This window comes from Eublepharis macularius, chromosome 4 (assembly GCF_028583425.1).
Source record: "Eublepharis macularius isolate TG4126 chromosome 4, MPM_Emac_v1.0, whole genome shotgun sequence".
Taxonomy (NCBI): Eukaryota; Metazoa; Chordata; class Lepidosauria; order Squamata; family Eublepharidae; genus Eublepharis; species Eublepharis macularius.
In genome coordinates this window covers 153,785,183-153,797,267 of record NC_072793.1, presented here as the reverse complement: position 1 = coordinate 153,797,267, position 12,085 = coordinate 153,785,183, and the positions used below count along the sequence as shown (strand labels likewise).

General features: G+C 46.8%; 1 protein-coding gene across 2 annotated transcripts in view; it reads right to left on the bottom strand.

Moving 5' to 3' along the window:
- Positions 1–2,492: 2,492 nt before the first annotated feature.
- LHFPL4 (LHFPL tetraspan subfamily member 4) overlaps positions 2,493–12,085 on the bottom strand; it is a 64,019-nt gene continuing 54,426 nt past the window's right edge. The window contains exons 2-3 of one of the 2 annotated variants that reach the window (XM_054978290.1): positions 11,631–11,867; positions 2,493–2,576 (exon numbers count right to left, since the gene is read on the bottom strand). In XM_054978290.1, coding sequence (XP_054834265.1) covers positions 2,563–2,576; positions 11,631–11,867 — 251 coding nt within the window. In that variant the 3' untranslated portion in view covers positions 2,493–2,562. Of the gene's footprint in view, positions 2,577–11,587; positions 11,868–12,085 lie in introns of those variants that run through there. The other variant, XM_054978291.1, reaches the window with a different exon arrangement.

Genomic DNA, 12,085 nt, shown 5'->3' with positions numbered 1-12,085 from the left:
ACATTTTGGACTTTCCTAGAATGAATGCCTTGGAGGGAGGGACTGAGACCTGTGAATAAGGTGTGGGAGCACAGGCCTTAGGTCTACAAGGTGTCTGCTTTTCCTCCCTCTTGGCAAAGGATCCCTTTCCATTGTGGAGTCTGAGATACGAGGTTTGCAGCCAAATCTGTGTATTTACTCAGTCCCGCTAGGTTCAATGAAAACTACTCCCAAGTAAGTGTGTTTAGAACTGCGGCTTTAATGAGTGGACTGAACACTTGACATATGTCTGTCTTCTCATAATTTGACTCTGGATTTTGAGGAAGAGGGAGGTTCACTCCCCATAGAGGTTTTTCAGCTAATTTCCTTGGCACTTTTCAGTTGCACAGCACATGCAGCTGGTTCTAGCAGAGTTGAGCCTAGGGGGTATAACATCTGAACTGCTGCTTCCACTGGCAACTTCTTGATGTCTTGCTAGCACTGCTATTTGGCAAAAAATAGTGGCATGACCATACGACAGTCACTGAGATGTACAAAGCCCCCAACATTGTTTGAGCTCTATTTAGGATAGTGTCATATTTCCAGAATCTGTACAATTTGACAGATTTTTTTGGCCCAGTAGCTTCCTTATACTTTCATTTACATGTTCATACTCTAGGCCCAGAACTAGACCTTTGTGCCACTCCCTCAGGACAAGACAAGCTCGTTAATGCACCTGTTCTTCCCTCACTAGGTGTGGTAAGCCACCTCAGGCAACAGGTGATATATTACCATTAAAGGGAAGAAAATAGTTATTTAGCTTACTATTTGATTGTTACCATCATGCAAGATACCAGCCTCCATCTTGGACCATTTCTCCCTTTCTTTCCTTCTGTTTCTACTCCACCCCCCTCCACAAACTGTGAAGCGGCAGATTCTCTCTGCTTCGCCAGGGCTTAGTTATCTTCGTATGTGAAAAAGGTGCTCAGGGGGCTGTTGCTGAGGCTGCTATTGCTTGATTCATGGTAGTATTGGTGTTGCTGCTATCTGTTAACAGCTGAGAGAAATGAAAGTGCTTGATACTATCTGAACTGTGGAGTGTCACCCGATTGGGCCTATCTTGGCACAATATGGGGTTTGGCCTCAACTTAGTTTGGCAGTCTTTCATGGATAGGGTTTGAGGCCTAGCTCTGGCCTGAAGCGTAGTTCAAATGATAAGAGGGGTATGCACTAATAGCCAGAGATACTACAATGGACGGGCAAAATGGCTGTCCTTGCAGAACTTGGTCATCCTGTGAGGGTCAGGTTGGATGCTGTCTGGAGAGGGCACTGCTGTCCAAACATCTCAGATGATAAATTACTGACTGTTCTAGTTCATGGTCACTGAGAGCATGGAAAGATTAAATGGGGATGTGTTTCTTGGCAGCTCAGGTCCTCGCTGATATTTGCATGTTGTCATGCTTAATCCTACACTCAATATACTGAGGAGGCAAATTCCTGCAGGAGAAAGGCCTGACTCAAGCCTACGCTCTCTTCCCTGGCTTAATTATATCCCCAAGAGCAGAGGCCCAGCCGTTAACAGCCCCATTCCCTCACACTACCTGGAGCTGCAATGTTGCTTTTGCACAAGATGCTGAAGCACCACATGTTCAACGGAAAACAGTATTTCGGCACCAGCCTCCAAAGCGAACCCTGGCCAAGGCCCGGGAAACTGCTGATGCTCTGAAACAGGCAAGAAGAAAGTGTGAGGCGTCCTTTGCTTGTTCTCTCTGTATGGGTGGGCCTTGGCTGTTACATTCAGTGTTAGAGGAGTCACCCTCCAGGTTGAGACTTAGTGCCCCCATGATAAGCGGAGAGAAGCTACCTGACCAGCAACCCCCCCCAGCCCCCTTTTCTGCACGCTTCATGGTATGGCTCCATTGCCTGGGCAGAATGAGTGGAGAATGAAAAGTTCTGGCGGCTGTAATCCCCCAAGGGAAGGGATTTGAGCTCACCATACCCTGTTCAGAGACTATTCATATTTAAGCACAAAAGTATCAAATGGGCCAGTCTTGGGTGCTGGGTTGGCCCCAGTTTGGGGACAGGAGTGGGCAAAGTTGCTGAAAGGTTAAAAATGGGGAAAGGCGAGGCAAGAAGGTGGGCCCCAGCAGAGTCTGTTGCAGCAAATGGCATCCTGGCACCAGCTCTTTTAGAAGAAGGGCATGGGGGGGGGGGTGTCATAGTGGCAGCTTTCCCCAGAAAGGGTGAACTCTTTGAAAGAATGTTAAAAATTCCATGGATGTCATTCCTTTAAACACAAAACTGCAGTGTGTATTTCTTTCCCCCCAAAGCAGCAAGTTCAGGATGGGTGAGGGTATCTGTGTTGAACTTCCCTCCATCAGTAACCAATCAGCGTAGAGGTGGGGGCCAAAGCTGGCAAGTCATGAGGGCCTGACGTGGCACGCAGGTGAGGTTGGCAAATTCTGAGGCTTTTGAGTCTGATGATTTTTTTTCAGCTGGCAGCAGCAAAGGGAAGGTGGTGGGGGTCATGGGATGGGGGAAGAGGAGAAGAGGAAGAGTGTCCATTCCAGATACCGATGAGAGAGAGGGGCCCTCCTGCCTCTTCTACATTATATCCTCTGTGGAGAAAAGGCACAGAGTCAGCAATATGCACTCTAGGAAAGACTTCACAGCCATCTGCTATGAGCAGTGTTGTGTATACTCACACACGCACACACACAAAGACCAACAAACATCCTGCATCACTGTTAACTGCACTATGAAAATCTAAAATTTGGAGAATTAATGATGAAATTACCCTATAATGTCAAGTCCAGGGAAGTATTTAGTAATGTTACTAATTGATCTGTGAGAACATGGACACTGTTCATTATGGTTTTGGACTGTCAAGTTCCATACTATGCCTTATGTAACTTTTAACTAGATTTAAATGTTTACAGATTGTTACTTACCTCTTCTTTGTATTGATATACAATGAAAAAACAGAACACAAAGCTCTGCACCATGCAGCACATTAATACTAATTAGTTGTACCTGGTTCTTCTACACCCAGTCCAGTAGAAGTGCAAGGAGGTATATCATTCACTCTGTACTCCTGGCCATTGGGAAATGCTACTCCCCTTCTAAGATTTCAATTCCACCTGGCCCTTTCAAGCTCACTTTTGCATTCATAAGGGCTAGAAGTAAGCCCATAACTAAAACAGAAGGCCTAACTGGACATGATGCTGAAATTCTTAAGAACTGGAACTCCTAATAAGCAGCAGCCATAAGCAGGGGTGGTTATGGATCAGGGCCAAGGTGCTAGGAAGGGAGTGTTGGTTAAGTCTTCCTTGTGCTGATTCCTCAATGCAAAGACTTCTCCCTTGCCCCAGTAGTTTTAATCCTCAATATAGGGGGGGAAAGACAGAGGTGCAATAGAGGTACATGTCTTTTTTAAAAACAGGCTTTAAGATAGCCTGGAGGAAGCAGGAGAGCAGGGAGCAAATTTTCAATCAGGAGACATGGCACAGAGGACAGACGCTTACTCAGTGCAATGGCCTGATCTATATAAACTCCCCCCCCCCCAATCTGCATTCCTACAATAACACAATGGGAGTTCTGCGAATGATGAATTCTTCATGGAATCATGGAATGCATACAGTCTTCAAGGAAGGGCCACCGAGACTGCAGTAGGAAGATGGCGGGCTCCCTGTCAAGACTCTGCTTTAAGTTCCTCGCAAGCAAGGCTGCTGTTGTGTCTTTGCCCTACCTGATGTCCTAGGCCAGCTGCTAGGGCAAGGTGCTTACTTGCCCATTTCTCTGGCTAAAGTTAACGCTGAACAGGTCCCTGAGCAAAACAGGGCTGGAGAAGGGGACGAGTGCACGTGAAAGACAACAGGCCTCATATGTGCAGGTCCTTGCTTGAATCTGTAGGCATTTTTGTCAATATATGAGAGAACGTAGTTTACTGCTCTACTTGGCAGTGACACTAGAACATAAGCTTAGCTGCACTGACCTGGAAGACTCTCTCACCCCCCCCTCACCATTTGGGAAAAGACCTCTCAAGGGGCATTCTGGATATCACCAACCAGTATGTTTCCTCTGTATAAGGCCATGTTCCTTGGAGGGAACAAAGGACTAGAATATGTGGGTTGGGAGGGTCATTCTTCCAGGGTGTCTCATTAACAGTAGCCAAAAAAAAAAGGTCTCTGATCTTGTGCTGGGAGTTCATGCAATTTTTTAAAATGTTTGTTCCTGGGAAGGAGCCCATAATTTCAGACAGGCTAATGGCTTGGAAAAGAGGTGGAGTGTCTTGCTTGGCCTCTAATTTCGGCGTGTCCCAGTCTGAGCTTTCATCTCCCTCTGTCACGGCCAACATGGAGCCTGCCAGTCTGAAGTTCTCTGCCAGTCTCTTCCTCGGGGTTTCTCTTCTGCTAAGGATGGTGTGTCTTCTAGCCAGTATGAGGACATGGATGGAGCCAGTTCATTACGCTTCATTACGCCGCCCTGTCCTGCTGCTTTCCCCCCACACCAATGTCTGCCCATTCCCCTGTACATTCTTTACCACCTTTCCTCTCAGGGAGGTCATGCCAGCAGGGCTGTACTCAGCCAGAAGTGTTCTGGCAGCCCTGGATCCTGGCACATCTCTCTAACCCCAATGGAAAGAGATCCTCACTTTGCATGGAAGCTTGCTTGGGCCTCTCTTTTAGCTTAACCCACCTCACAGGGCTGTTGTGAGGATAAAAATGGAGGAGGGGAGAACAGAGTAGTAAATCCCATTGGGATCCCACTGAGAAGAAAAACAGGGGTATAAATATCTAAATAAAGGCAAGCCTGTGGTTTGGCAGCTGTATTCCTTTGCCTTCTATGTGCATTGTGCTGTGAAGAATCCCGGTATCTCTGTTTGAATTCTCTGTCCTGAACTCCAAGTAGGGTGTAAACTGCATAGTATGCTGTAGTATAGCGGTAGGAATATGCAGACTCAATAGCAAAGTTAAGGGATGCAGCTCAGGTTGCAGCTCTCTGGCTATGTGATTCAGAGGCAGGGAGCTTTCACCAAAGAGGAGGGAGAGATGAGGGGTTCAAAGACTTTGCATGTGGGAAGAAGCTACAAAAGAAGGAATTTAGAGCCCCTCTTGGATGGCTGTAGAAATAGAAAACTTTGAAGAGCCGGGGTGGGGTGGGGACAATGTGGTAGGTTTGTCCCTCCCTCCCTCATAGTAGAACAGCCTTGGACTAGCTGTGATTATTGGCACTCTTTGAGAAGGGACTGGAAACTGCAGCCAGGCCTTGGGAGCCTCAGATTAACAGTGCTGGCACAGGGTTGTGGCCAGTGATACTGGTTACTTAGAACACCATTTTGCCCAGACAAAGAGGAGGGTCAGACAGGGTAAAGACAATCTGAGACAAAAATGTGTGCACAAACACTAGGAAGGACTAGGGCTAGACAAACAGAGGAAGACTGGCTTGCATCCATCTGAACATTTCCACAAACAGAAGGACTTCTACTCACGGCATTTGACTTTCTTACTTTACCACTCTCACTGCAGACCAAAATGCCCTCTGAAATGCTGCTCCAGGGAGGCAGAGGATGCCCCAGGAACAGCTTTTTGGAGGGCATTTTGGGCTACAGTGTGGGGCAGATGATGGGAAAGAGACTCACGCACCATGGACAAAAATCTTTCTGTTTGTGGAAACACTCCAAGCCATAATCTCCTCTTTGCACAATACACACATGAACATAACAGAACTAGACTAGGCCCACACTAACACACAGAACTTACCGCGGTGCCAACAAAATCTGTTGAAAATATAAAAAGAGAAAATTAGAGTTGAGTTCTGGCTTCTAGAGGTACTCTAGCTTTATTGGTGGTGGGGGGCTATAAATGCAATTTCCCACTGAGAAGTTTCACTGGGTATTCTGAATGCAACATCTGTCACAGGCACCTGATCTGTGGTCTGTGATCTGAATGGCCGGCAAGAAGCGCAGCTTGAATCCAGTGCTTGAGACACTCGGCGACTTTTGGCCTGAACTCACATGTTGTTATTTAGAACCAGGTACTATGATGGCGTTCTTCAGGATTTGCCTCTGATTCCGTGGGTTTAGGGTTACGGCTGTCTTTCGTTTTTGATTTCTTTAATGCCTTTATAGGCTGAGCCTTTCATTAGCTTGAAAACTCTGGCATGGAAGATCTTGTTGGCTGTGCAATCCTATGCAGACTTACTCCAGTTTAATTAATCCCACAGAAATCAAAAGGCTTGGACTGCAAAAATTCTGCATAGGATTGCACTGTTAGGTTTTTTAAAAAGAGGTGGGGGGGGGGAACAAAAGCAAAGTTATTCCTTTTCCCTGCAACAAAGCATTATTGTTTCATTTAATTTTTTATGCTTTTAAAAGTTAATTTTATTCAGTTCTTGCAGTACTTGAATGCCCATCTATATTTTAACAGGGACTAATGGGACTACCGCTCTTTCTTTCACACAGACACACACACACGCCATGTGCGGAGGAGAGGCCTGCCAACTTTCCAACCAGCCTCTGTGGTCGTGCTTTTTCACCGCCGCTTGATGAGCAGGCATTAATGAGTGAGGCTTGGAACAACATAGGGAAGGGACCATCACCCCCTGCTAATTTCTGCGAATCTATTAAAAGGCCAGTGGCAAGTGCCAACTGAAAAGGATTGGATGTCATGCTGCTGTATTTGAAAAGAGATTCCCAGAAATGCTCAAAAAGGCTAGAGCATTTAGGATTGCATTCCTGGCCCAAACAAGATTTTTTGCTTTGGCTATCGGACAGCAGTCTGAACGCCCTCTCCTGGCTGTGTTTCTCCTGACCCGCGGTCTGGGACAAGGGGGCCTGGTTTCCTGCTCCTTCCTTGGGTTCAGCACAAGCTGGCCCAGAAACCTGTTTCTTTCTGAGCATCAACAAAAGGGATTCGCTTGGCTCTTGGTTGCAGCGCCGTGGTTCCTGCTGGCGAGACTGCCTTGTCTTAATTTAAACAAATGGCCCAAACCCAGAGGCCAGGAGATTTATTCTGATTAATTACATTTCCAATTAGGCACCTTAGGCTTCCTTGGCTTCTAGCCAAGACCTCGGCAAAACCAGGAGCAGCGTAGGCAGACAGAACATGGCTGAACGCCCCCTCCCCGCAGTACACACGACGACACGGGCAACAGCTCTATTTCGCTAAGTGCAGCTCTGCCCCAACCACACCTAAAGCATGCAGTGGGAGTCTGATGTAAAGACTAAATGGAGTGTGCAGATGAATTGCATGGCATCTCCCCACCCCCAACCCCCACAGCTGGGCTCACTGCAGGTATCAGAGCCTGCTTGGAGGGTGGAGGGCAAGAAGGTAAACCCTGGAGCAGGCTTCACCCTCTCTGCATGCTTCTATTATTGATAAATTGGACCCCGCCCCCCCAGCCGCTGCTTTATATATGATTGAGGTAGACTAGTGGTACAAAATGTGGGTCTGCTGCCATTGCACACATTTTGAGCTGAAGCCAAGGGTATGTGGGCATCACTCCTGCTGCCCCCCCCCCCGGGCCTCCAGGGTGGTGCTGTCGAGAGGGATGTTTTCCTCTAAGATTTCTGCCCTGCCTCTCAGCCAGAGGCTTCCAAAGCAGGTGTGGATTCTCTTCTTACAGCCCCACCAGGGATGGGAGAAGCTAAATTTACTGGACAGGTTGCTGACAACCAGCTGTTACAGGAATAGCAACACTTCTCAGTCGAGGAGGTAGCACGCATTTTTAAACAAAGGTGTAGAACGACTTCACAGTCTGAATTCCTGGTACTTAATTCAGGAAGCTGCTATTGACCAGCTCTTTGGATACAGAGAGGGGCATTTCAGAGCAGCATGGAGCTGCTGTTGAAGTTGTTTAGAAACCATAGGTGCTCCAGAAAATAGAGGCCAGATTCCTAAATTGATGGGTGAGGCAGTCATGTTACACCTATCCCTAAAGGGTTTTGCTGGTTACTGGTAGAGTTTTGAGCACCATTCAAAAGTTCTCAAATTAGCTTTTTTGAGTTTTCTTACTTGAAGTAATAACTCCTCATGTATCCAGATGCTGAGGTCTTTTGGAAAGCTCTCCTGTGCATACATGGGCAATCTAAAATATCATAGGTGGCCACAGCATTTTAGGGTCTTCTCAGTGGTGGCACCACACACACAGAACTTCCTGTCCAAGGCAACTCTTCTATCTGCATCTCTGTGTCTTCAGAAAACAGGTGGTAACTCTGTTTTTGGAGAACTAGCCAGATCATTATTTTAATTCTTGCTTTGGGCTTGACTATGACTTTGTATTGTTGTTTGACTAGTTTTAACATACAGAATTTTTAGAGCACTGGCTATATATAAATTTGAGGAAATAAATGAAATTTGAGGAAATAAATAAATGCATTGTTGTACCTGGCTAGCTCTGTAGTATAAGCCCTATCTGCTTGACAATGGCAAGCTGAATGCAATATCTATCAGAAGTGCAGTGGGACTGGGACCCCTTGGGATGCTCACGGTCCCAAATAGCAACTAGCCAGACTTGCGTGACTTCTGTGCTTTTGCAAGTTGACTATGCAAGTTAGGAGCATATAAGTGCAGCATTTATAGCTGGGGAAACACAGCTAGCAAGCTGTTAGTCTTCGTGGCTATGAAGGGGTACAGCATATACTCTGGGGGCATTCTTACCAATGGGACAGCCTAGGCAATTGCCCAGTGTCCTGCATTACTGGGGGCAACAGCTGGGCGCATGTGTGAGACAGAAAATGGTATGTAAAATAAAGTCTAAATTACAAACTGCAGTGCATTTTAAGGCACGTGCATTGTGAAAATTGGGTACTTTATTCAGAGTAGGTTGGATGGGAATTAAGGGGAATATCGGAAGGTCCCATCCTTGACTTTGGTGCAAGACCCAAGAATCACTAAGACGGCCTCTTGCACATACTTTGCATGTGGCATATCCCATGTTCAAAAGGATCTCTGATGAGAGAAGACCTGTCTCTGCCTGAGCCTCAGAAGAATCACTGCCAGTCAGAGTAAACAATGCTAAACTAGACGAGCCAACAGCTTGCCTCAGCATAAGTCCAAGGACTACTTGGGCTTTCTTATGCTCAGGAAGAGGAGTGCTCTGCCAGGTCAGTGGCAGAAGAATATTATGGCCAATGGGTCAAAGTATCCAGCTCTGGCTTAATCTCTATCATGCATCTTTTTCTTGGTGCAAAGTTCAGTTTAGCTTGGTGCAGAACTTTGATTTTGGATTTTAGCTCAACTCAGCCCCCTCTATTGACTGGAAAGAGCTTCTGTGTCAAGGCTGTGGGGACTTCTGGAGCTGCTACCGATTCATCCTCCTTCTGATACCCATTGCTGCAACCACTATCGACTCCTTTGGCTTCCTAGCTTGCTTGAGGAGGAGCAGAAGGAACATCTGCAAGCAGAAAAGAAGCTAAACTGAAAGCAGGGTGGAAGGATTCAGAGGTCCTGGTCTTATCCAAGGTGAATGCAAAACTGGTTCACTTAGGGGCTTGTATATTCCTGCTTGCCCCCTTACCTCCTTCCCCCCATATGTCTGGAGCAGACACGGAGGATTTTCTGTTTTAGGGGTTAACCACAGTTTGTTGTGATACCTGAATTTGGACACAAATTCAAGTCTGTTTTGTCCACAGTCCAAGACTCTAAACTATGGTTTAATCCTGTCTTAAAATCCCAATTTGTGTGGAGCGACTGAGTTCAGCTAAGCAACCTTCTACACTAAAGCACTACTGGAGTCAACTTCCTTTCTGGTATCTCAGTGAGTATTTTTTATTCAAGTACCTCTTCAGGAAACATTGGCCGTTTTCACACTGCTTACCGGCCACGGAACATTGCGCCAAGCTCCCGGAATGACAGCATCTTCCTGGCGCAATTTCACGCAAGAACAGTAGTTCTCGTGCGAAATCATGCCAGGAAGATGCTTTCGTTCCAGGAGCTCGGCACGATATTCCGTGGCAGTGTGAAAACGGCCATTATTGGTTCCCGGGGAAAGCCTAATTGTTTCCTAGGGGGACCACTACTTGAATATGCTAATAGCCGAGTTACGTTAATTAGAGGAGATTCTGATCAAGATGTATATTTATATTGGGTGGACCATAGGGAATGAGTCTGGGATTTCCTGACCTTTAGTGCTTTATTTCTTACAGTCATTTTGAACTGTTTTAATTATTTGCAATTCCTTCATTTGGGATAGCTCTGTGGGTCCTAGATTTGTGAATGATTATAATATGAATTCAGGTTGTGGGCCAGTAAGAATTTGGAAGACAATTTCCTTCCAAGTCTTCAGTTCTGCCAAGATCCAGGCACACCTCTACTCTCAGTTCTGGGACTTATGGAGTCATGATCCAAATAACTGCAGTTGGCTGTCACTCATCTGGAATCAGAGAGCCTCCAGGGCTGTGAAACTTGTAAGAAGGCCTGTGCTTCTGGTTCTCCATATTTGGAAAGTAAGCCCTGGTTTTATCATGATCTCAGCAAGTGCTGCACAGTATTCAATCTGTTCCTACTCATGAGTTCATTTTTTGAAGCCCTAAGTTTGACCTGCACATGGATAGACAGCCATTAAAAGAGCATGAAAGAGTTGCCCATGATATGCCCTAAGGCGCTATCTGCTGCTTGCACATTTCTGCAGGGCAGTGCCCCAGCAGCTGCCAGTGGGTATGTATATGATGTGCACCAAGCTCCACTTCTGCGCTATGTCCTCCTGGCAGGAGGAGCTGGCCATATTCTTATAAATGGAGAATGGGAATATTTTAAATGCAGTGTTGGCATTTGGGTGAGGATGCTGAGGTTCTTGTCCCTGCCTGCATCCCCTGCCTGCACCTTCTCTCTGGGACCTTGTCCCTGCCTGCACCTTCTCTCAGGCTATTTTTCTTCTGGAAGAAAGAGATACTTTTGGTCATGGCACCTCTGTGATAGCTGAGCACTCAGGTAGAAAATTTACTTTTTATTTATTGCCTTCATTTCTTGCGGGGACTCAAGGCAGATTACACGGAATAAGCCAACACATTCAACATTGTGGGCATCCAATAGACAATGCTCTCTGACTCATAACATGCAGGTCAGCTGCCATTTCCTGCAGTTTGAGCTAAGAACAGGCATGGTTCAATTGTCCAAGTTATAAGTTGAATGAAAGAATGAGAGTGGAGATAGAATTCAGGACTGCCCTAGAAGAGGGCAGGGAGACGGGGTGTGTGTGTGTGTGTGATCCGCAGGTAGGCCTTGTCCTGCACTGATGCTGAAGTGGCTCAGCTACCTGCTCTCTTCTTGCATCTACGCAGAGCACAACTGGCATCGCCTACAGAAGATGTGAGAAGAGGATGGGCTATTGGCACTTGCCGGAGGCTGTAATTGTGCCATACCCTATTGTATCCGTTTTCATTCAATGTCCCAACTGTTGATCATATTGTATTTTTGCTGTGAATGTCCTAGTTATGGATTATAATTGTATTCACTTGCAGTATGTAATCCGCCTTGGATCTCAGTGAGAGAGGCTGACTACTACTACTAACAACAACAATAATAATAATTTCTCCCTGCCACTGGGGTGTGGTCGTTAGTAATCCCAGCCTTGGCCTATGATACACTGTGAGTTGCTTCATCGCTCAAGGAACGTGTGGAGCAGCAGCCAAAGGCTGTATTGTCAGGAAGGGTGGAAGAGGCAGCACTCACCTTTGTTCTCTGTTTTGAGCTCCTCCAGAAGCAGGTCATTCTGCCGGTTGCCCAGGACAAAGGCCAGGAAGGAGAGGATGAGGGCGTTCAAGATGCCGATGATGGCGAGGATGTAAGCCCAGCGCACGGAGCAGTCGCCCAACGAGTACTTCCCCGTCTTCTCCCCACACATGTCCCTGACCTTCTCTGAATCCCAGCCATCTGGGAATATCATGCAGCCCAGCACCAGGCAGAGAGCTGGACAGACAAAGAAATTGGGGAGGGAGGAGCAGGGATTAGCAACACGTTGGTGGACTCATCAGTTGCGCTGCACTGCAAGCTGGGAAGGGCTCGGGGGGGGGGGGGGCCGTGAGGCCGATCAAAGGTTTAGCAGAGCTGCGCCTATTTTGTAAGAGACAAAATCCAAAGCCTGTAGCTAGGATGACCCACCAAGGAAGTACTTAACCAAATGATGG